Genomic DNA, 25418 nt, shown 5'->3' with positions numbered 1-25418 from the left:
GAACTGAACCACGCACCCCAACAGATCACCCTAAGCACTCCCTGGGAGACCACTGAACTGTGTGAAGACCCCACATTATACAAGCCAGGTACATGGTCTAAGTCATGATGCAATACAGAGAATCAGAGGGTCTAAACAGAAAGCTCCCTGACATCTAGAATACTCCAGTTCCCTTTGTTGTTGTCGTTTAGTGGCTAAGTGGTGTCCGACTCTTTGACACCCCGTGCCTGCCAGGCCTCCTCTGTCCAGGGGATTTCCCAGGCAAGAAGACTGGAGTGGGTAGTCACTCCCTTCTCCAGGGGATATTCCCAGCTTGGGGACCGAGCCCACGTCTCCTGCATCGGCAGGTGGATTCTTTACCGAAGAGTCGCCAGGGAAGCCACAATTGCATTTACAGAAACATATTTTACATGCGACTCTTGAAAAAAAAAATTCTCGACTCTTGAAAAAAATTCTGCTGCTAAAATTGAGGCTCAAGTATTCTCTGATTGGTACAACGTGAAAAGATGTGTCTAGTTTGAGAAGAATGTGAAGAAAAGGATGACATCGTGACTACTATTGATAATGTATCAATAACTGAGCTGCTACTGAGGGATTTAGGACATTCTAAACTGCGTTTTATGAATGTGTTTCCAGCGGTAAAGAGTATTCAAAACTCCAGCTCGAAGGCACTCATCACAGATGGTCAACTACTAGCCTCACTGAAAACCACTAACAGGAATCTACCCCGCCCCTTACACAGACCACTCCCCATGCAGGGGTTGGGAGCTGACCTCCTCACTTGCAGACACCAGAGTAAGGCCAGTCACTTCTCTGCCTGAGTCATCCGCCTTACCTTGTAAAGTGACTTTTCATGTGGTATGACAGAAGGGGAATTTCAGCTTGGTCTAGGGTTTAATGCCAGAAAGCACCCATCTCTTAAAAAGCTCTGCGGTCATCACACCTTCAAGAACACCTTTCCTGAGCTCTCACGTGCCCGTGCAAGGGACAGGCTTGTGTAGGACAAGGCCGTGGGCCCATCCCACCGTCTCAAAGTGTGCAGCGCCGGACCCCACAGGCACTGAGGAGAGAGAACTAGCAGGTGGGGACCCCACAATGGCGCAGGGCCTGGTCTGCCGAAGATCAGGTTCCAGGAAGTGCCTGGACGCAGCCCTCACTGGTCACAGGAACAGGAAGGGGAGGGCACCCGGCCTGGGATACAGGGGAAGAGATCTTAGCAGGAGGACCCCAAAGCTGGGGGGCAGGGGTGAGGGGCAGAGGAGCCAAGGATGCTTGGCAGAAGGAGGAGAGGAGGGAGACCCCGAGGGGTGCGGGCCCCAGGGCTGGGGGCCAGGGAGTGGACCAGGAGGACGTAGCAGCTGGGGAAGAAAGGGGGGCCTTTTAGCAGCACCCTGGGGCTTCCCTGGTGGCTCAGATGGTAAAGAGCCCGCCTGCCAGTGCAAAAGATGAGGGTTTGATCCCTGGGTCGGGAAGATCCCCTGGAGGAGGAAGAGGCCACCCACTCCAGTATTCTGGCCTGAAGAATCCCATGGACAGAGGAGCCTGGCAGGCTGCCATCCATGGGGTCGCAGAGTCAGACACGACTGAGAGACTCACACTTTCCCACACTTGGAGCACAATGCAGAGAGTGGTGGCGTGAGAAAGGCCGATAAGAAGGCGTACGCTCCTTCTGACGATACACAGTGTCTGATGGGGGGATGACCAGCGTCTCAGTGACGGGATGGCCAGGCCAAGAGGAGGTGTGAGCGCACGAGGCAGGGAGTCTCAGTCGTGGAGGAGGGTGAAGAAAGATGCTCTTTTTAGGGAGGGGATAAAGGGCTGTCTCCATCTGGAAGCACTAAATTTGGCTCTTTCACGTCAGCCCTTTGAAAAGTAAAAATTTTATGTATATATTTAAAAATGCACGTATATATATACATAACATAATTTGCCATTTGAACCATTTCTTAGTGTATACAGTTAGTGGCGATAATTAGACTCATGATGTTGTACAACCATCACTACGGTTTCAGCAGAACATTCTTGTCACCCCAAACAGAAACTCTCTTAGGCACTACACAGTAACTCCTCCTTCTCACTGCTGTCTGGGAGCCCTGGAGTTAAAGAACACTGCCGTATTTCCTCCAGCCCCTGGCAACCTCTTTCTGCCTCCTGTCTCTGTGAACTTGACTTGCTAGGCGCCCCGCGTAAGTGGGATCATACAGGATTTGTCTCTGTGTCTGGCTTATTTCACTTGGCATGGTCTTCAAGGTTCATCCGTGTTGTAGCGTTATGTGGGAGCTTCGTTCCTTTTGATGGCAGAATGATGCCCCATTGTATGAATGAGTCAGTTTGCTTAGCTGTCCGTCTGTGGGTGGGTGTGTGGGTTGCTTCCACCATCTCCCCGTTGTGAACGGGGCTGCTGTGAGCGGCAGTGAATACCGGCACACAAGAATCTGCTGAGGTTCCTGCTTTCAGTTCTCTGGAGTCCACACCTGAGTCACACAGTCATTCTGTGTTCAGCTCTTAGAGGAGCCACCAGACATTCCCCCCATAGTTGCTGCACTATCTTAATCCATTCCCACCAGAAACGTACCAGCTGGTAAAGAATCTGCCTGCAGTGCAGGAGACAGAGGTTCAATGCCTGGGTAGGGAAGATCCCTGGAGAAGGGAGTGGCAACCCACTCCAGTATTCTTGCCTGGAGAACTACTTGAACTGAGGAGCCTGGAGGGCTACAGTCCACAGGGTCAAAAAAGAAACGGACACGACTGAGTGACTGACACTCTCACCAGAAACGCACGAGGCTTCCAGCTTCTCCGTGTCTTTGCCAACACTTGTTATTTTTCATTTCTTTTGGTAAGTGGTCCCAGCGAGTGTGGTTTTTCATAATTAATTACTTGTGCACTGCAGCACTAGCTGTTAGCTGCAGCACGTGGGGTCTAGGTCACGGAGCAGGGGCCGGACCTGGAGCCCCTGCATTGGGAGCACCGAGCCTTAGCCACCGGCCGCTCAGTGTGCTTGTGACGTGCATTTCCCTAACGACTAACGATGCTGAGTATCTCTTTTATGCGCCTATCGGCCACTTTTAGAGAAATGTCTGCCTAAGTCCTTTATCCATTCTTATGGGGTGATTTCATTTTGCCCAGACTTGTGCAGAGGACTAGACTTAGCTGTCAACAGCACGGACTCATTATATAATATAGGACCAGAATGGCTGCCGGAGGGCTGTAGGACCCCTGGGTTCATTTGCACCATCTTGAAAGACATCCTTGATTTTCCTATTGAAGAAAAACGTTCCCAATCTAAACAGCATCACTGCATGGTTCTCCAGAAAACAATCAAGGAGGTTTAGCACTTAAGTAAGACGTGCTTGGCCAGTTTACAACCTAAAAGTGGGACACATTGCATTCATTTACTCCCCAAATGTTAATTGAACACATCCTATGTGCCAGAGGCAATTTTAAGTTTTGTGGACATGGTAGATATTAGCCAGAGAGAGTCCTTGCTTACAGTCCTTGGGAGAAGAATGACAGGAAGCAAACATGCAATGGAATCTGGCTGGAATGATCACGATGGAAAAATAAACCAGGATAAGGTGATGGAATTATGAGAGGAGCCTCACTGATAAGGTGACTTTTGAGTGGAGACCTGCATGAAGTGAGGGAACAAGTCAGGTTAACGGGAAGTCTAAATTCACACAACTGGTGACATAATTTATCCACATCATGAGTTAATATGTATCTGCAGCTTCAGGACTGTGAGATACAGACTGTAGGTTCCCAGTGGATATAACACTTTAAATAATAAGCACTCCGTGCTATTTTTATCATCAGGGAGGAAATAATTTGTCATAAGACTTTTTTAATTTTAAAGTTTAACCGAGATAAAATACTCATAACAAAATTTACTATCTTAACCATTTTGCTATGAGATTTTTTAAAAATAGATACTGCACACAGAAACAAAAATCTGACTCAGGTCAGATTTAATTGGAAAAAAAAAAAAAAACCCCGTAAAAATGTAGAGTAATTGTGGCCTTTTAGAAGTCTTGGCATAGTCACCGTTTCGATCTGGCAAACAATACAGGCGACTTCGTGAGCTGTCTTAAAAGTTGGTTTTTATGGCCCCATCAGCATTTTTCCCCCCTGATCACCTTGATTCCAGATAAGCTCATTAAAAAAAAAATCTTACTCAGACAAGAGCATATCAAAGGTCTATTGATTTCTGCTCATCTCTCTTTCTTACTCGGCTCACAATGCATGTATTATCTCTGCTCCTAGAAAACATATGGCCCAAGGGGAAATGAAGAAATAACCTTGCATTTCAAAACTTTAATTGCAAGCGTCTTTGTTTTCTGGGAGATGAGGGGTGAAGCAAGTCTGCAGCTGTGCGCTACCTGCCGCAGCGGGAACGTGTGTTCCCTAAACAGCGCGATTAGGGCGGGTGACTTGTCCTCACACCAACCCGCCCAGGCTCTGTGAATGCCCCCTTTATTCTCCCAATGTGGAGGGTTTTTTTTTTTTTTTCTTTGCCATTCTTGAATTTTTTGTTTTAACTTTTATTCATTTGAGAGGAGAGCTCCTTTCTCGTCTTCCCTGCAGTAACCGTTACGGACCCCTGAGCTTCTCAGCACGCGCTGCTCTGCTGGGTGCCCAGGGCCCTGCGCGGCTCTGCTCTGCTCTTCCGGGGAAGTGACGTGTCAGTCCTCAGTCACGTCTGACTCTTTGTGACCGCGTGGACTGCAGCCTCTGTCATGGGATTCTCCAGGAAGGAACACTGGAGTGGTAGCCATTCCCTTCTCCAGGGGATCTTCCTGAACCAGAGGTTGAACCTGGGTTTCCCACATTGCAGGCGGATTCTTTACCAGCTGAGCCACCAGGGAAGCCCATGGTGGGAGTGCACCCAGCTAATAAGGCCTTTAGACCCCAAAGGGGCCAGGGAAGGGGCTAGACTGCCCTGGCCTGCTTCCTTTTCAAAAAACAATTCCTGTTCTACCTTTTTTTTTGATGTTCAGTTCAGTTCAGTTCAGCCGCTCAGTCGTGTCCAACTCTTTGCGACTCCATGAATCGCAGCACGCCAGGCCTCCCTGTCCATCACCAACTCCCGGAGTTCACCCAGACTCACGTCCATCGAGTCAGTGATGCCATCCAGCCATCTCATCCTCTGTCGTCCCCTTCTCCTCCTGCCCCCAATCCCTCCCAGCATCAGAGTCTTTTCCAATGAGTCAACTCTTCACATGAGGTGGCCAAAGTACTGGAGTTTCAGCTTTAGCATCATTCCTTCCAAAGAAATCCCAGGGCTGATCTTCAGAATAGAGTGGTTGGATCTCCTTGCAGTCCAAGGGACTCTCAAGAGTCTTCTCCAACACCACAGTTCAAAAGCATCAGTTCATTGGCGCTCAGCCTTTTTTGATGTGGACCGATTTTAAAGTGTTTTTTGAACTTGTTACAATGTGGCCTCTGCCTTCCGTTTTGGGTTTTCGGCCACAGGGTGCGGAATCTTAGCCCCCTGACCAGGAGTCAGCCTGCACCCCCTGCACAGGGAGGTGACATCCCCACTGCGCCCGGGAAGCCCCAGGCCTGCTGCTTAAGTGTGCACAGTGTGACCTGGAAAATGAATGCAAAGGCACCGCTCGTGGGTGGGTCTGGGGTGGGGTCTGCAGTCCTAACAGGCTCTCCGGCGATGCCAGCGCTGCTGCGTGCCGAGCGCCAGGTCCGAGATGGGTCAGACCGAGATGAAGGCCCCTCAGGGCTCCCCATGCCCCACACCTGCCCCGGCCCGCCCCCATCCACTTCTGCCATCTCGCCAGCGGCCCTGCCCAGGACCGAGGCCGGAAGCGCACCGCGCGGCCCCTCGCCCTGTCCCTTCCAGCCTTGCGGTCCTGCTCAACCCTCGGCCCGGGTCAGCAAGGCCGATCAGTTAACTCCCCACTCGGGCCACTGTCATTTAAGCGAAGGTCTCACACCTGGACTGCTCAGCCCCTGTGCTAGAAGGTCTCAGCCACCCGGACTGTCTCCTCTCGCAATCCCGCTGAGGATCACCGGCGGTTTTTTTTTTTTTAAACTTTCTCTTTTGTAGTGAGGTACAGCCGATAACCAAACAATGGTGTGACAGGCTGGGGTGAACAGTGAACTCAGCCATACATGTACAAGCATCCCACGCACCCATTCTCCCCCAGATCTAAGGTGGGTTTCTGTGTTCCTCCTCTTCCCAGTCGACCGCACGCTCCCCACCTCCCCCACTTGCCTGCCCCCCACGTCACTTTCGGGGTCACCCCCTGCTCAGGACCTTCAGTGAGCGCACTGGCTGTCTTTGCGACCCCCGGGCCTCGGACCCCCCCCCCCCCCAATGTCACTCTGGCGAGCCCGCCCGCCCCTGGGTCAACCCTAACCCCCAGCTTCGCTGCGCCCTCCCCGCCCCGGCCGGGCCATCCATCGCCAGCTGTACCCTCCCTGCCAAGCACACAGCCCGCCTCTCCTGGGGAGCCTGTCCAGGGCCACTGAGCCACGAGGCCCTAACCTCCCACGCATCTCACAGCCTCCGGGGGCGGCCTCGTGGGGTCACATCCTAGGACTTCGGCTCGATTCCAGGTTCAAGGAAGGATGAAGCCTGCGCCGGGTGCTGAGCCGGTGCCCACAGGACCCCGGGCCCTGGGGAGCCGCCGAGGGGAGACCCTCCCCGTCTCGGCGGCTGGGAGGGGAGCACCACGGCCCCCTCTCTGGTACAGTCACTGCCACGCTCGACAGCCTTCATCTGCCTCGCTTTTCAAGACTTAAAGCCCACATCCAGGGCCATTCCTGGACTTGGCTGAACTCGTCCCTCTTCCTTTCTTTCCTGAACACAGTTGAGCTCCACATTCTCTTGTCTCAGCCACAAGTGAGCTACACTTAAAAAAAACACCCACGAACTCAACCACCCAGGATACTCAATACCTCTGAGCGCTGCACGGTGCCAGGTACGGGAATCTGACTCGCCTATACTGTTCAGAGACGAGCGCTTCTCAGCCCTCACTGCGCAAGCGAGCCACCTGAACCTCTCATAAAGATGCGGGTTTTCTAACAAGTCCCAGGTGATGCCGACACTGCTGGTCTTGGAGGAGCAAGGTCAGAGACGGCCTCAAGGCCCGAGAGCCAAAGGAAGGGCCCGAGAGCCAAAGGAAGGGCCCGAGAGCACTTCCGGGTCTGCACCTTCATCTCCATCCGCACGAGGGACCCTGAGCCCCGCCCCGCCCACCACCGCGCAGATGCCGCGCGGCGGGAGGGGGCGAGAGGGCAGAGCAGGTCCTCACTGAACGTCTCCCGCTGGCCGGGCACCGCGCTCGAGGCTCTCCCTTCCTTATCTTCCCTAGCTCCCTTCTTCCTTACCAAGAGACAAGGTGGCCCACTCAGACCATGCGTGATAAGCAGAGTGGCACAGTGCCAGGCATGCAGCAAATGCTCAAATTCTCAGTAAATTATGAATAATATTTCCTGAAGGACTGATTGTGATCTTACAACTTCCCCTTACAGAAAACTGTAATGGTTTCCTACGAGTTCTGAATCAGATTCACGCTCCCCAGCACGGGCTCAAAAGGGCTCCACCAATCGGGGGCAGAGTCAGAGACACCCTGGGGCGAACGGGAGGCCAGACCAAGATCGGAAATCCCTTCCTGGGCTCGGATTCGCTCTCGAACGGGACGGAAGGCGGGCCCACCTGGCCCACATGCGGCTGCTCCCGCTGCCGTCACGGCGGCCCCCCGGGGACGCCCTGGACTCACCGTGCGGGCGCAGAGCAGCGGGCGCCCATCACCCCCGCATCCCTCGTCCCAAGGACCGCCCCACTTAGTTACAATGACGAGCTGCCCATTCTAGTAGGGCTTTGGCTGTTGTTCAGTCGCTCAGTTGTGTCCGACTCCTTGTGACCCCATGGCCTGCAGCGCGCCGGGCATCTCTGTCCCTCACGAGCTCCCAGAGTTTGCCTAAGTTCATGTCCATGGAGTCGGTGATGCCATCCCACCATCTGGTGCCTTGGTCATTTGTAACCAGACACATAAATAAGACCTCGGTGACCTGGGCACAGGGACCCCGACTGGAATAAGGAAAACCTAAGCTCCTCAGAAGGGGTCCCCCCAGCCCCCCACACGGAGGACAGAGCCTGGGGGGCGGCAGAAGGGGATGAACACGCCCGGGACGTCCTGACAAACGCAGGGCAGGGCTGGAGCGCCTGGCCCAGCGGGGACAGGACAGCTTCTTCCCGGCACCCCAGGGCTGCCCGCAGTCAGAGATGCCCTCGCGTCGGGAAGTGGCAGCGGTGATTCAGTCTGTCACATTTCTTTTCCTCCTGAGTCAGGGAGCGACCCGCACATGGACCCTGAGCTGAGGCTGCCCAGGGTGCCTGCCTAAACCCAGCCTTAAAGTCACAGCCTTTCCCCTTCTGCTCGGTGACAGTCGACAACAGAGCGCCCTCCGCAGATGAACCTCCTTGAGCGGGTCCCACAGATGCAGACCGGCTGTGCTATTTCCCCAAGCCCTAAGGAGCCTGCTTCTCTCTCCGCACGCCCCAGGCCTGGAGCTCTCCCTGTCTGAGCCCTGCCTGTCACACAGCAACCGCAGACGCGGCTTCCCTGCGGGGTGAGGGCCGCACCCCGGGGCTGACGCCTGCCCTGGACGCGCCTTTCTCACGGGGCCCTGGGCGTGAGTCCTGCCTTCCCGGTGAGCTGGAGTGGGGATTAGACCTCTGCGAGCAGCACCTAGCACGTTCCAGGCACGCGGGAGGGCTTCGACAGGTGGCAGGTGCATTTAAGACAGTCATCAGGCAATACTCCTTTAGCTCTGAGCTCAAAATCGTTCCGTGGAATCCGACGTCTACAGCAGCAGGTCTCAAACTCCGGCGTGCCTCAGAATCCCCTGCGGAGGGGATGACACCGATGGAGGGTCCCACCCGCAGGGTGTCTGATGTCGGGGCCTGGGGACGTGCATTCCTCAGTTTCCAGGGTCCAGGCCGCCCCCACCTGGCCGGCTCGGGTCTTAGACACCAGCCAGGCCTTGGTTTTCTCCTGCTTGGCTCTGCCCTTGGCATCACGTCTGTCCAGGCCCAGAGGCTTCCTTGGCCCCTGTCCTGCCCTGCACGCCCGAGGCACCTGGCTCAACCCTCCGGACAGCTGTTGACCCACTTAATTGCCAGGGACGCAGATGGGTGGTCTCAGCCTCAATACGAGGCAGGGGTGTTCTGGGGCTCAGGCGCGGAGCAGAGGTCTGTTTTCCAGAGCACCTCCTGGAACTGCAAAGCCAGGATCCAGAGAATTGAAAGGAAAGAAGCTGACAGCGAGGTTAAAGGAAGTCGCATGAATAACTTGAGTAAGAGGAAGTAGTGGGCTGACAGTCTTCAACGAGAGAAACACGAAAATAGAGACAGTGACCAGCGGATCTTCACCCCCAGACAGAGCAAATGCAAGGAACTGGGTCGAACTGTGAGACAGTACTAGATTTAGGGCCACAGGGACATTCCGGCCGCTGAGAATTGTTGAAGGATGCGCGGCAGAGCCAGGGCAGATGTGATCAATCCCCACTAGGCTTGAAACAGGGACCAGGGTCTCCATTAACATGATTGTTTCAGACATGATGCTTAACTGAGAGCCCCTGACAAGTTGTTCAACTGGACAGGCGCTTGGCAGCTGTCTGTGCTACTTAAGGGCACAGTTTTCAGTGAGGTGGTGCCAGTGGTCAAGAACCTGCCTGCCAATGCGGGAGACATAACAGACTCGGGTTCAATCCTGGGATCAGGAAGATCCCCTGGGGGAGGGCATGGCAACCCACTCCAGTGTTCCTACCTGGAGAATCCCATGGAAAGAGGAGCCTGGCGGGCTACAGTCCACGCGGTCGCAAAGCATAGGACACGACCAAAGGACTTAGTGTGCACGCATGCACATTGCAGAGAGGAGCAAATGTTTTTAAAGAGTCAGAACCTCAGAAAAAAGGTTCACTTCCTATTTGGGGGAAGTAAGGAGAACGGAGCTGGCAGAGGCCGTGGTGCAGACAGGACTTGTGTGACAGAACCTGTGTTCTCTTCCCGCCTCCCAGGTTTAACCATCACGTTCACAACATGTTAAAGAGTTTTTCTTCCTCATTTTTCATGGAAAGTCTTCAAATTTCTGGTGGCTGGAGGAAGTGGCTCTTGTACTCTGAACACTGAACAGGAAATGTCATGAGTTATTATTATTCCAATGAACCCAAAGGGTCATTTTTTTGCCGACGGTTCTTCCTGCCACTTGGAGACCTGGCAGCTCTCTGCCTTTGCCTGTGCCAGGAGGACCTCTGTGTCACCTGTGAGGCCAGGGCTTTTGGGGGGTGGGGGCGCAGAGGGGGCAGGCAGAGTGGAAGGGAAACACTCAGCTGAGGCACTGACAGCCACCAGGAAAAGGGGCCTCCTGCAGGAGAAAGAGCTCTGCCCAGCTGCCGTCCAAGGTAAACACGGCTTGGGCTGGGGGCGGGGGCACCGAGGGCACTGTAGAAGACCACGGGGTAGGTCACGCCAGCCCTGATGATGGACTCGGGGGACCGCAGGTCGCTTATCTCTGTAGTCCTGAATTTTCAAACTCTGCCTACATCCTGACCCTCTGATTCAAAGACACCTTTAGGCCAGGAAATGGCTCTGAATTCTAAGGCACACAAATTTCCTGCAGTGCCTTGGGGCTCTTAGCTTGTTTTTACCTCTAGGGGCTCCAAGGAATTTTGCTTCCCAGTACAACAATCCGAAGCAAATGGGATTCCATATCCTACACTGCATTCTTCTTTATTGTTTAGGGGGAAAATCCTTTACTTGCAACTGAAACTGATTTGACTTGGATTTGGACTAAGCAGTTTCCTTAATAAACTGTACAAAAGGATGGCGCAAATGGTCAGCTGTGTTGTCCTGACATCTATCATATATATATTTTTAAATAATAGGTGCGACCACATCCTCTGCCCCTGTGTCTTCAGCACCTGGCACACCTCGGGGCACCCTGCACTTGCCTCCTTTCTCTCCCCACCTTCCTGACCCCATTCAAGCTTCTCCAAGTTCCTCCCCAGAGAAGGGGACGTGGCGTCCTTCCCGCCCCCTGGGGACCCACCCCCATTCCCCATGGCGCTGCTCCCCACAACCTGCAGATCTGACCGCGCGTCCCTCCCCAGCACACAACACGCCGGGGCAAAACCTAGACTATTTGCACATAAAGCCCTTCCCGGAGTCCCTCTCGCCACCTGCCCTGGCAGCCCGGGAACACGGCCCTCTGTAGTCACCCCAAACACTGGACTCCGTCCACGCCTGCTATCCCCCCAGCCGCTCCCACCGCCAGGCAGGGCGCCCAACCAGCCTCAGACCCCCGCCCAGGCCGCCCCCTTACCCTCTTTCTGCGCCTTAGACGTGCACAGCCGCACGGCAAGAAAGTGGGGCCATTCCCCCGACGCCTCCAAGCCGGTGAAGGCCCTCTTGCCCTGGGCGCGCACCGCACTCTGAGCGCGCTCCGGGGACGCACGGTCCCGTCGCGTTCTGGCTGCTCGCGGCTAGACTGAGCGGTGCGGTGCGGGGAGACCAGGGCTGGGCCTGCTCTCCTGGCGTCCCACCGGGAGGAGGCGCTCCTTTTGTTGAGTTAAATGAACACGTTGAACACAAACAGTCTTCTTTCTTACCCTGAACATGGCAGCCCACGGAAACCTGAGGCTGGAGGTCACTGCTGGCCCACAGGACGCGGACAGATGGGTCGTGAGCACACATCCACGCAGGCGAGCGCCTAAATGCTGACGGGGCTGCCTTAGCTCAGCAGGGCCAGGGAGGGGGAGGGCTGGGGAGCCGGCAGGCCGGGCCCTCGCCAGGAAACAGACTGACAGCGCCCGCGGATGGAGGGCAGAGATACCGGCCGGCCGCGCCGCCCGCTCAGCGCCAAGCCCACGAGCTCGCTGAGAAATCACTCCCACTGGGTCTTCTGTTCTCCCCAAGTCCACCGCACTCTGGGTTTTTCAGGCTCAGAGGCTGGGTTTGGGGCGGAAAGGAGCTGAGTTTAATCTGTTTCTAGCAGTGGGTCCCACGAGGCAGCTCGGTGCTTGGAGCTTCCCAGGTGGCGCTAGTGGTAAAGAATCCACCTGCCAATGCAGGAGACGCGGGTTCAATCCCTGGGTGGGGAAGATCCCCTGGAAGAGGCCAGGGCCACGCACTCCAGTGGAGGAGACAGGAGACGCGGGTTCCATTCCTGGGTGGGGAAGTGGCACCCACTCCAGTGCTCTTGCCGGGAGAATCCCATGGACAGAGGAGCCTGAAAGGCTACAGTCCATGGGGTCACAAAGACTCTGAGATGACTGAATGTCTAAGCTCCCAGATGGCAGCCGGAGGGACACATAAGATTGGGAAGGTACGGGTGGTGGGAAGGAAAATCAGCTGTCGGCGGGGATCCTAATCCCACCCACTGCGGTGGGGGGTGACTGAGGTGGGGTCGGGTGTTGTTTCTCCTGCGGGCTGGGATCCGGACTCTGCAGGCAGACAGCAGACAGCAGACAGGCCATGGCTGTCCACCAGCCCCCCTGGCCCAAGGGTGGGTTCCCTGGGGTGTCACTTGGAGAGCTGAGGACCATCTAGGCGGGATGCAGACCCACATCCACAGCAAGACGGGCCCACCAGCCTCCTCTGGACACACATGTGGAAAACATACCGCTTTCTTTTCCCATGCACTTCAAAAATAGGAAAACAGCATGGGGGGAATTTTAATACTGAGCTGGCAGAGAAAGTTCACGTGGCTCCTTCTTCAAACATCACTCTCTGCAAAGGAGGCCCTGGCTTGGAACTCCCCTTTTCATGGCCTCATAAAACACTGATTTACTGACCTTCAAAGATACACCTTTATTGTTTCAGTTTTCCTGGCATAAGAATTTCTGGTAGATAACTGTAAAAGCAAGCTCATGTTTCCTTATCAACACAGAGAATACGTTCAGATTACAGATGTGCCATTTTCAGGGGAAGTGGTGGGAAGGAAATACCGGGGCGGGGGGCGGGGGCATTTGAAATATCTGTGATCAACAAAACCAACGAAAAGGATGCTGATCCTGGAGTCTGTGACTCTCTAAACAAAGTAGGAACACATGGCCAGGCCTTCTCGCTAGGATGGGTCGGTGGGGCGGGGAGACTGTTGGGCCAGGCGGGCACCCACGAGCCCTGCAGCCCCACCCAGGGGATTTCCTCTGCGGGGTCTCCCCACGGGCCTTCCAGGGCCCACGACCTCTCTGTTCCTGATTAGTCTACCTTGCCACCTTAATGAGGGCCACACAAGTGTTATCTCAAACACTGCAAATGTTTACTGCCCTGTCTGTCGCAGGCTTCCTTCAGCTAGCTTTACAGAGTGCTATTTGCTATCCATAAAGTCATAAAAATATGTGGGTTTTCTTTTCTTGGCAAGATTGCTTTAGGCCTAAACCATTCGAGCCAACTTCTCCAATAGAGAGCTTTCTTCCCCAACTGCCTCTGACCCCTGATTTCCCAGCCGTCCTTCAAAGATGGCCTCGGGAGCGTCCTGCTCCGAAGCCCTTCCTGGTTCCTCCAGCTGTATCCCTCCTTCCTTCCCTGCACCGCTTCGTGTACAGACAGTGTTACTCTTTGCCCGCCTTGTCCTCTGGACCTGAAAGTGAAGACCCAGCTGTGTCTTGGCCGTGCGTTTCCCCAGAACAAGGCTTTACATCCCAAATACCAAATACACTTGCTGGCCCAGGTATGAGCGACTCTGCCCTTAGGTCTTGGATTACTAGGGATAAACACGGCTGTGTGATCAATGACCTCAATGAACACAGTCTGGTCCTATAATTTCTCAACTCTAACAGCAGAATGATCAACATAAAAGTTTTCAGTGTTTTTCTGTCTGTAGACAAACACTCTTCTGTCTGAACTCAAATGCCCTCACTGACACAGACACACAGAGATACAATCGCAGAGATGTTTTAAAAGGCAAACCTTATAGCCTCCCAGGTACCTTTAAATCGATTTAATATAATGTTCATGGAACGAAATACAATGCTTGCAGATAAGGCCCTTTCTGGAAGCCATTTTTGCCGACTATTTTACAAAAGTGATACCTCCGCCACGCCCCACACTAAACAGTTCTTCAGGCCTTGCCTAGCGGGTGAGAACTAACCACCAAGGCAATTCCTTTCTTTGAACAGACCAGGTGGGCCAAAAGCAGCTGTAACTGCAGGATGGCTCTTGGAACCCCAGTTTCTGCGGGGGAGACACGGCCACACCGGCTCAGAATCAGTGCGTCTGCACTGGGGAGACTAGACACACACTTATATCACTTGATTAGAGCTATTCCAGCATCCTTCCACTGTTTCCTGTTTGTTGTTTAGTCGCTGAGCTGTGTCCAGCTCTTTGCGACCCCATGGACGGTAGCCTGCCAGTTTCTCTCTCCATGGAATTCTCCAGGCAAGAATACTGGAGTGGGTTGCCATTTCCTTCTCCAGGGGATCTTCCCAACCCAGGGATTAAACCCACAGTCTCCTTCATGGCAGGCAGATTCTTTACCACTGAGCCACCTGGGAAGCCCCGTTTCCTGTTTAAGTATGATTTAAAAATGCACATAATTCATGCAGCTCAAAGGGAAAGGGCGGGGTGGTTGGGGAGAGTAGATAGTACTTGCTGAAAGATAGCTCTGAGAAATAAATGGGTATTTTGGCTTTTTTTTTTTTTTTTTGGTTGCACCGTGAGGCGTGTGGGATCTTAGTTCCCCTACCCGGGATCCAACCCATGTCACCCGCATTGGAAGCATGGAGTCCTGACCACTGAACTGCCAGGGAAGTCCTGAGAAAGAAATGTTTTGATAGCAATTGCTGTCCATGTTAGAACCTGCGGCACTACATGTACACATGTATGTACATATGAAGTTTTTGCAATTAACACTGTGAGGTGTTTTTTTTTTTAAAGCTGTGTAGTGAGCAGGGTTTTCTCAGGTGGCTAGCTATTCCCTGGAGCCCTCTTCCTGTGGTTTAAATAAAGCAGCACACCTGTCCAACCTGTTGAACACTTCATTAAGCAACACCTGAAGTGCTTACAATGAGAAAATGCCTTCAGGCTTTCCCGGCTTCCCTGCCCTCAGCCATTCCCAGAGGCTCCCTTAGGCAGAAAGGGAACAGGCCCTGTCTTCCAGAGAACCGTCTGCTCCAGCCCACAGCCTGTACTTCTGTCCAGGCTCTAGTCCCAGGTTAGTTTGCCATCTCTCCTCACTCCAAACACAGCCCTAGAAGTGCTGTTCGCTCTGGAAGCTGTCAGCAAGAGCCGAAGCCAATCTTAACAGAGCAGGGGAATCTGAAACTGCTGAAAGCAGAACGCCACCAGCACTTGCCCTCTGAGGGACTTCCAAGGGGACAGGCTGTCAGAAGACTGTGGGGCTGGCTTTCCCACACTATAGCTCTCCTCCAGGGGACAGAAAACCAGTACCTGCTTTTATTCACCTGGCAACTGGACCAAGTGATCTGATAGAGAAATTTCTTCCCGGAGGGCTTGGGATGGGGAGGGAACCCGGATCGGGGAGACACTGGTTTCCCGGTCCCCCCAGCCCCCTTGAGTCTTGAACAGCCCCCGGGACTCGAGGGGAAAGGCCGCCAAGGGGAGTCCCGGGCTGCTCCCGGGCTGGAGCCTCAGCGGGGCCTGGCCGCGCTGAGGCCGCCCACTGCCCCGCCTGCCCGCCCGCTCAGCACCCGGAGAGCAGCGCCCTACAGACCGGCTCCCCGACTGACTTCAAGCACCCCAGGTGCGTTGGTTTTTCCAACTGTGAACACTATTTTGTCCCAGTATCATCACAGGGGTTCTGAGAAGTGATTCTATGTCATTCTGGTCCGGAACCTGAGCCGGTGGTTCTTAAACTGCTTGCAGGTTTGTGGGAGTGCGGTGGGGGGCGGTGGAACTGGAGGGGAGAAGGGAGATTTACGGAAAGAGGGGAATGTAGGAAAACATTCTGATTTTCTTTTCTTTTTTTTTTTTTCTTTTTGATTTCCTTTTTCAGAAAAAAATCTCCTCTGTCCATGGGATTCGTCAGGCAAGAATGCTGGAGTGGGTTGCCATGCCCTTCTCCAGGGGATCTTCCCGACCGGGGGATGGAACTCTGGAAGGAGAACCCAGGGTCTTCTGCACTGCCGACGGATTCTTTACCATCTGAGCCACTAAACTACCAAACCCTGTCTCAGCGCGCGCTCTGGATGGACACCCCCGCAAGGGGCGAGCATCAGCCAGTCCACCTTCCGACAGCCGCCAAGCGGAGGTGGGGAGACCGAGTGAGGCGCATGTAGAGTTAAGGACCGGGGCTCAGAATGGCCCGAAAGGAGAATCCTACTTAGGACGGTTGGTTAACTTGGGCGCTGCCTGCGGTTCTGAAGTTTTCTCTCGAGTCCGTCCGCAGGGGAAGGGGCCGTGTCTACGCCGCTGTCTCCGCGGCAGCGATCGTGCGGGGGCCCCTCGTCCACTTTCGGGTGCCGGGGTCCCGCAGCACCCCGGCATCCCTGAGGCTCCCGGTTCCCTCCTCCCACAGTCCGACCGCACCCCCCCGAGGCTCTCCCCCCAGATCCTCAGCCCCCGGGCTCCGTGCAGGTCTCGGAGACCCCGGCCGCGCGGAGGAGGGCGCGCAGGGAGCCCCGGCGCGGGGCGCGGGCGGCGGGCGGCCTCCTTACCTGCAGCCGGCCGAGCAGCGCCAGCAGCGCCAGCGGCGCGGGCAGCGGGCGGCGCCGCCGGGCGCGCGGTGCCATGGCGCGGAGGGCGGGGGACGGTGGCCCGCTCTGCGGCCTCTGCTGCCCGCGCGGCGGCCCGGGACCTCGGGTCCGCCCGCTCCGCCCCGTCCAGCCCCGCCCCGCCCCGCCCCACCCCCGGGCACCCTCCCTGTCCGCGCTGCGCCCTCCTCAGGCCGCGCCCGGCGCAGGGCCCGGGCTAGGAGGCGGCGCCCGAGTCCAGCGCGCTGGGGGTGCTGGGGGTGATCCGGGGGCTCTCGCCGCGCCCCCGCGGAGCTCCTGCCTTCGGGAGGCTCCCTCAGACACTGCGGGCACGCATCCCCGGACCGTCGGGGGCACACTCCCCGGAAAGAAGGTAGCCCGGTGGCCCCGGCCAGCCCCGCGCGCGCCCCGAGCCCGCGCTCACCCTTCCAAGCCTGGACCTCCCGAAGCGAATGCCCAGCGACCAAAGGTCACGCGGAGAACTCCTCGCGATCACTGCCGAGGGCGCGGGTTCAGTTCCCTGGTGGGGAACTCAGCTCAGTTCAGTCCAGTCCAGTCGGTCAGTCGTGTCCGACTCTGCGACCCCATGGACTGCAGCCCGTCAGGCTCCTTTGTCTATCACCAACTCCCAGTGCTTGCTCAGGCTCAGTCCATCGAGTGGGTGATGCCATCCAACCACCTCATCCTCTGTCGTCCCCTTTTCCTCCCGCCTTCAGTCTTTCCCAGCATCAGGGTCTTTTCAAATGAGTCCGCCAAGACCCCACAAGCGGCGCGCCTCGGCCAAAGAAGAAAAGAAAGAGCAGCCTGGTTGACAGCAGAGCAGGGCAAGCAGTGTCAGAGACACCCCTCCAAGCCCTCCCCACTTGGGTGCTTGTGGCTAAGTCGCTTCAGTCGTGTCCAGTCTTTGCGACCCCATGGACTGTAGCCCGCCAGCTCCCTCTGTCCGTGGAATTCTCCAGGCAAGAATACTTGAGTGGGTTGGCTTGAGGCTTCAACAACCTAATGAATGGGAGAAAATATTTGCAAATCACGTAGCCGATAAGGGAACCCCCTTATCGGCTGTTTACACAGACGGTAAACAATCTGCCTGCAATGCAGGAGACCCAGGTTCGAACTCTGGGTCGGGAAGATCCCCTGGAGGAGGGCATGACTACCCGTTCCAGTATTCTTACCTGGAGAATCCCATGGACAGAGGAGCCTGGCGGGCTACAGTCCAACAGTCCATGGGGTTGTGAGGAGTCAGATAAGACTGAGCAACTAACACGTACTTCGATGTGATTCTAAATATGGTAAAATTTAAGTCTGGCTATTTGTTTTCTATTTGTTCCACCTTTGCTCGTTTTTTTCTTAACTTCTTTTGGATGTTTTGAGTATTTTTAGGGTTATGTTTTTTCTCCATTGGTAGCTTATTTTATATACCTCTTGTTAGTTGTTTTAGTTCTGGGTTTACAACATGACTGTATGACATGACAGTCTACCTACAGATGAAATTCTGCCGCTCTAGGTATACGGTTGGAGAAGGTGATGGCACCCCACTCCAGTACTCTTGCCTGGAAAATCCATGGACAGAGGAGCCTGGTAGGCTGCAGTCCATGGGGTCACGAAGAGTCGGACACGACTTGACTTTGACTTTTCACTTTCATGCGTTGGAGAAGGAAATGGCAACCCACTCCAGTATTCTTGCCTGGAGAATCCCAGGGACGGGGGAGCCTGGTGGGCTGCCGTCTATGGGGTCGCGCAGAGTCGGACACGACTGAAGCGACTCAGCAGCAGCAGCAGGTACACGGTAAGAACCTTCCACCAGCGCACTCCGTTCCCTCCCGCCTCGGGCCACGGCAGTCATGCTGGTTCCTTTACTTGGTGACTCCCTCCTGGGCAGCCTGATGGGTACACTGCCAGTTACTTTTCTGCTTTTTGGAAAGCAATCTGTAGTGTTTGGTTAAAAAAAAATTAAAAGTGCTAATATCCTTTGGCAAAGCACTTCCATATCATAGTAGAAAAAGCTAGTTACAGAGTAATATCGTCCCATGTCTGTAAAAAGTAATAAAAAAACATGATTTTACTTATCTAAGCAAAGGAAGTTTCTGGAGAGACAACAATAGCAAATACTAATAGCATATTTACACTTACAAATTCATTCAATCCTTGCAACAGCTTCGCAAGGAATGCTAAACCCTTTCTACAGATGAGGAAACTGAGGCATAGAGGCTAATAACTTACCTAGGGTCACCTGCAGTAAGTGCCAGAGCTGGAATTCAAACCTTGGCTGTCTGGCTCTGGAGTGTATCTTATTACTAAGCACCAACTTTTCCCCAGGTTTAAAATAATTGAACTATAGTTGATTTACAACACTGTTAGTTTATATAGTAGTACTGTTAGATATATAGTAAAGTGATTCAGTTATATTTATTCTTTTTCAGACTTTTTTCAGTTATAGGTTATTACAAGATGCTGATAGTGCTATACCGTAAGTCCTTGTTGCTCACCTATTCTAAATGCAGTGGGTGTATGTCTGTTGATCTCATACTCCAGATTTATCCCTTCTCCCCTTTTCCCTTTGGTAACTGTAAGTTTTTTTCTATGCCTGTAAGTCGGTTTCTCTTTTCTAAATAAGTTCATTTGCTTCTTTTATTTTTTTTTAGATTCCACATATTAAGCTAACTTGCTTCACTTAGTATGATAATATCTAGCTTCATCCATGTTGTTGCAAATGACATTTCATTCTTTTTATGGCTGGGTATTATTCCATGGTGTGTATATCACATCTTCTTTATCCATTTATCTGTTGATGGACATTTAGGTTAAAGCACCAAATATGAGCATTAGGTGAATCGTAAAAAAAAAAAAAGAAACTACTCATTTTAACTTTTGATGTTCCTAAGCTGTTTACACTGAGGGAAAAGTACTTTTGTACTTTAACTGACAGGTATGCACGTTTGGTAAATAGAGGTTAAAACTGCAGATGCAGTTAAGTACAGGGAGTGTACAAAGTTAAAGACTAAAAATATTTATCTGGCCTATTGTTGTTTTGAATGTGGGGACAGACTTTCTGGAAATGGCTGTGTGTGCGATTCTGATTTTGATAAAAGGAACTGACTTGTGGGAGAGGGTATATTCAGTGTGGCACTTCACGAGAAATACCAAGGCCTGCTCCTGGCGTATTTCCAACATCAACCCCTTCTTTTTTCAAAAAAAGATTAGGGGACTTAAAACTTCTGCTTGGAAAGTCCCAGAGGTGAGTGTGCTGGTTTTGGAAGCGCTCTAAACAACAGAATGCCCGGGTTACCATGTTAAATCTACTAAAACAAGTTTAACTGAAAAAATAATTACTTTTAAAGACTCTATTTCAATATTTACAGATCACTCAAATAATTCAAATACTTTATAGAGATTAATGTAGAATACATTTGTTATTAACAAGATCCATTAAAATGAGCTTGAGGACATCATCTTTCCTATATAAATGGCGTTATTATGAGAAACATGGAAGTTAAATACTATTTTTCCCTATTAAGTGAAGAATGCTTGCACTATAACTAGATATTTCTCATCATTTACAGAAAGTGTTATTTATTATTTTTATAAGTCCATTTACAAGCACATATATAATTAAATTTTGGTTATATGTAATAAATGCAAAATTCATCTTAAACAACAGATGTTTTAACATTGATTAAACATTTCCAATTTTTACAGAGTAATCAGCCAATGGTGAATTGTTTTATTTGTACTGGGGAGAAAAATAAAAGAATCGTAGCTTTAGTTGAAAACTATTTTACATGGGTAATGTGCAACTAACCCTGAAAATCCTCACTACTCCCCACTTCTGTAAGAACTTTTTGGGTTTCCAGAATCAAAAAGGTAAATTAAAACATGGCTGTCATTTTTGTTTCAGGTGAATGGTTTGTAAGTATTCTATCAATAGGATTATATTTTAATGGTCTGTACTAGGCACCAGAAAATAGATACAATCTTGTAAATAAAATGCTTATAAATGTCCACAAGAATAAGAATTAATCAGCTTATGTAATTTTTTTCATGTGGTGACAGAAAATAATTACTGGGCACAGAGCTAAAGCAAATACATAAAAAGTGAAGTTATTAAGTAAACATAAGACTTTACAAATCTTTCAGTAAAAGCTCACTAGTAAATACATAAAAAGTGAAGTTATTAAGTAAACATAAGACTTTACAAACCTTTCAGTAAAAGCTCACTAGTAAATACATAAAAAGTGAAGTTATTAAGTACACATAAGACTTTACAAACCTTTCAGTAAAAGCTCACTAGTAAATACATAAAAAGTGAAGTTATTAAGTACACATAAGACTTTACAAACCTTTCAGTAAAAGCTCACTAGTAAATACATAAAAAGTGAAGTTATTAAGTACACCTAAGACTTTACAAACCTTTCAGTAAAAGCTCACTAGTAAATACATAAAAAGTGAAGTTATTAAGTACACATAAGACTTTACAAGCCTTTCTAAAAGCTCACTAGTAAATACATAAAAAGTGAAGTTATTAAGTACACATAAGACTTTACAAGCCTTTCAGTAAAAGCTCACTAGTAAATACATAAAAAGTGAAGTTATTAAGTACACACAAGACTTTACAAGCCTTTCAGTAAAAGCTCACTAGTAAATACATAAAAAGTGAAGTTATTAAGTACACACAAGACTTTACAAGCCTTTCTAAAAGCTCACTAGTAAATACATAAAAAGTGAAGTTATTAAGTACACATAAGACTTTACAAGCCTTTCTAAAAGCTCACTAGTAAATACACGTTTTTATTATTCAGTCTGTTTGCTTGTGCTGTCATCTCACCTACAAAACACTTTTTAAACCAAAGTAAACCTTGATAAATCAGTGTTCACTCACGGATAAACCGAGGGGCAATACTATCCCACAACGACATGAAGAAATCCCATATGCAGGTTTGTGAGGGAGACTGGCCTGTCGCTCCTGAACTGCGTCTTGTCAAGTTTCGGTGTCAGTGTTTTGCTGGACAAGACTGAGGAATATGGAAGACCTTCGAAAAGGTGTATAATACGGTATTATTTTTTCCTTAAATATTTGATAGAATTCACCCATGAAACCATCCGGGCATTGAGGTTTCTTTATGGCACGGTTTTAAATGACAGGTTCACTGTATTTGATAGATAGAGAGTTTGTTTCCTTTTGTGTTGGTTTTGGTAAGAAGTGGTGTGTGTGTGTTTTTAAATAGAAGTATGCTCATTCCATCTAATCTTTTAACTTTGCTGGTGTACAGTAATTTATGAAATCTCATTATATTTTAAATGTAGTGTTTTTAAGGATTTCTTTTTTAGTTTCTAATACTGGTAATGGCAGAAAGAGAAGAGGAACTAAAGAGCCTCTTGATGAAGGTGAAAGAGGCGAGTGAAAAAGTTGGCTTAAAACTCAACATTCAGAAAACTAAGATCATGGCATCCGGTCCCATCACTTCATGGCAAATAGATGGGGAAACAATAGAAACAGTGAGAGATTTTATATTCTTGGGCTCCAAAATCACTGCAGATGGTGACTGCAGCCATGAAATTAAAAGACACTTGCTCCTTGGAAGAAAAGCTATGACCAACCTAGACAGTGTATTAAAAAACAGAGACATTACCTTGCTGACAAAAGTCCGTCTAGTCAAAGCTATGGTTTTTCCAGTAGTCATGTATGGATGTATCCAAGAGGTGGACCATAAAGAAGGCTGACTGCCGAAGAATTGATGCTTTTGAACTGACGTGTTGGAAAAATTCCTGAGAGTCTCTTGGGCTGCAAGGAGATTCAACCAGTCCATCCTAAAGGAGATCAGTCCTGAATATTCATTGGAAGGACTGAAGCTCAAACTCCAATACTTTGGAAGGACTGAAGCTCAAACTCCAATACTTTGGAAGGACTGAAGCTCAAACTCCAATACTTTGGCCACTTGATGCAAAGAGCTGACTCATTGGAAAAGACCCTGATGCTGGGAAAGATTGAGGGCAGGAGGAGAAGGGGACAACAGAGGATGAGAGGTTGGATGGCATCATCAACTTGATGGACATGAGTTTGGGTAAACTCTGGGAGTTGGTGATGGCCAGGGACAAGGCAATGGCACCCCCACTCCAGTACTCTTGCCTGGAAAATCCCATGGACGGAGGAGCCTGGTGGGCTGCAGTCCATGGGGTCGCTAAGAGTCGGACATGACTGAGCGACTTCACTTTCACTTTTCACTTTCATGCATTGGAGAAGGAAATGGCAGCCCACTCCAGTGTTCTTGCCTGGAGAATCCCAGGAACGGGGGGAGCCTGGTGGGCTGCCGTCTATGGGGTCGCACAGGGTCGGACACGACTGAAGCGACTTAGCAGCAGCAGCAGCAGGGAGGCCTGGCGTGCTGCAGTCCATGGGGTTGCAAAGAGTCTGACACCTCTGAGTGACTGAACACCACCTGGTAATTTATTTATGCCTTCTCCTTTTCTTGGTAAGTCTTTCTGGGGTTTAATCAGATTTTATTAGTTCAATTAATTAGAATCAAATTTTTATCTTTATCTTCCTTATTGTGTTTGAGTTTTCTATTTAATTTCTGATCTTTATTGATTCTTCTGCTTCATGGTTCTTTTCAAACTTCTTAAAATGAATGTTAATTGACCTTAAACCTTCTTTCCTCATTTATGTATTTAAAGCTGTATGTACAGCTCCCTGTAAGAATGGCTTTAGTTTTATCTCACGTTTCATATTTCCCATTATTTAATAAAAATGTTTTCTAATTTTGTCATAGTTTTCTTAACCTATGGTTTCTTTTAAAAGCACATTGCTTACATCTCTAACATTTGATATTTTCCAGTTTCCTAAAAAAAAAAAATTTGGCTGCCCTGGGTCTTGGTTGGGGCATGTGGGATCTAGTCCCCTGAGCAGGGCTTGAACCCAGGTCCCTGCATTGGGAGCACAGAGTCCTGGCCACTGGACCGCCAGGGAAGTCCCTATGTATCCTTTTTTTGCTCCATATTCTTTTTTGCATCCGTAAGATGCTACCTAGGATCACTCTCCTTTTGCTTGAATAACTTTCTCGGGTTTTTCTTTGGTGTGAGTCTGCTGCTAACAAATTCTGTTTTGGGGTTTTTTTTTCTAGGGGAAGAGTGTCTAAAAATACCTTAACTTGCCTTCATTTGAAGTTGTAGGGTGGCAGGTATTTTCCTTCAGCATTTAAAAAACATAATTGCTTTGTTTTCTGTTGATACGCCAACTATTAGCCTTACAGTTGCTGCTTTTAAGATTTTGTTTATATTTGGTTTCCAGCAGGTTTACTCCAACATGGGGAGGTTAGTTGTCTTTGAATCGATCCTGTTTGTAATTCATTGCCTTTCTTGATGTTTTTTGTCAGCTTAAACATTTTTGTGTCCATTCTCTCTTCAAATAACATTTCTGCCCAATCTCTCTCTTCCCTTCTGCCCCAAATGACTTTTACCCTCTTTTCTGTGTTTTGCATTAAAAAAAAAAAATCTGTGCTGCTTCCTGTTTCCAGTTCCACATGTAGGGAGCTTGAAGTCCCCACCCTGTCCTGATGAGTAAAAAGCTGAACGATCAATGGTTTAGTCGTTAAGTCGTGTCCAACTCTCGCGGCTCCATGGAATGTAGACTGCCAGGCTCCTCTGTCCATGGGATTTCCCAGGCAAGAATACTGGAGTGGGTTGCCAGTTCTTTCTCCAGGGGATCTTCCTGACCAAGAGATGGGACCCTAGTCTCCTGCACTGCAGGCTGATTCTTGACCAACTGAGCCACCAGGAAATCAGTAACTCTTCCTAAATCCATTTAAGAGAAGGGAGGTCCCAGGGCATACCACTGCCCCCCAAACTGGAGAGACTGACAGGTAAATACAGAGCATCACAAATTATCAGAGCAGAAAACTCACAAGCTATAACTTCTGTGGGAACCGAGGCAGGGGTGGAAAAACTAGAACTGTAATTGATCAACTGCTGGAGTCCCAGAGAGGACAAGTCTAAGAGTCACAGACTCTAGGGAGCCCAGCCAGAGAGAGGTCCCTGCTCTTTGTTCTTACCTCCAGGAGCTTGACCAGGTTCACACAGATGTCAGCGAAAAACCTCCTCAATCTCTAACCCTTCTCACTGGGCACATGGGAACTCAAGGTCTGTCTTCAGATTTCTCATCTACATCCTCAGCCGCTTCTCCTGGACTCATCTTATGCTAATTAAATCCTGACTACCCCTTGGTAAAGACACCGCCTGCAATGTAGGAGACCTAGGTTTGATCCCTGGGTTGGGAAGACCCTCTGGAGGAGGAAATGGCCACCCACTCCAGTATTCTTGCCTGGAAAACTCCATGGACAGAGGAGCCTGGTGGGCTACAGCCCATGGGGTTGCAAGAGTCAGATGTGACTTAGGGACTAAACCACCATCACCCCTAAAACATCACTTTCATTGCTATTCTTTAGAGTGCAGGCTGTTCCATTTTGTTTCCACAAACCTCTGTACCTTAAAGGCTGGACGTAGAACAGGAATAGTATTTGCTTTTCACTTCTGCTCTCGAAGCTCCTTCCAGCTCACTTACATACTGTTGACTTTATTTAGGCCCATCCGATTGTTTCCCCCTCGTTCCCAGTTCGATTCTGTGGGTCCATCACAATAATAATTTCTCTGCAAGAGGTTTAATATCCTTGTCTTTTCTCCTCATCTTATGCATCTGGAAAAACCCACACCTGGTTCTACTTTATTGTATGTATACTTCACATCTGTTCTGAACAGCT

The 25418-nt window shown here is 50.5% G+C and overlaps 1 protein-coding gene across 1 annotated transcript in view; it reads right to left on the bottom strand.

Moving 5' to 3' along the window:
* TNFRSF11A (TNF receptor superfamily member 11a) overlaps positions 1–16756 on the bottom strand; it is a 62914-nt gene extending 46158 nt beyond the window's left edge. Inside the window, exon 1 of the mRNA XM_055559348.1 lies at positions 16636–16756. Within this exon, the coding sequence (XP_055415323.1) occupies positions 16636–16710 (75 nt within the window). The 5' untranslated portion in view covers positions 16711–16756. The remainder of the gene's footprint in view (positions 1–16635) is intronic.
* Positions 16757–25418: the final 8662 nt, after the last annotated feature.

The sequence above is a fragment of the Bubalus kerabau genome, chromosome 21 (assembly GCF_029407905.1).
Source record: "Bubalus kerabau isolate K-KA32 ecotype Philippines breed swamp buffalo chromosome 21, PCC_UOA_SB_1v2, whole genome shotgun sequence".
Taxonomy (NCBI): Eukaryota; Metazoa; Chordata; class Mammalia; order Artiodactyla; family Bovidae; genus Bubalus; species Bubalus kerabau.
The sequence above is the reverse complement of the archived record's forward strand: the minus strand, read 5'-3'. Positions and strand labels throughout refer to the sequence as shown.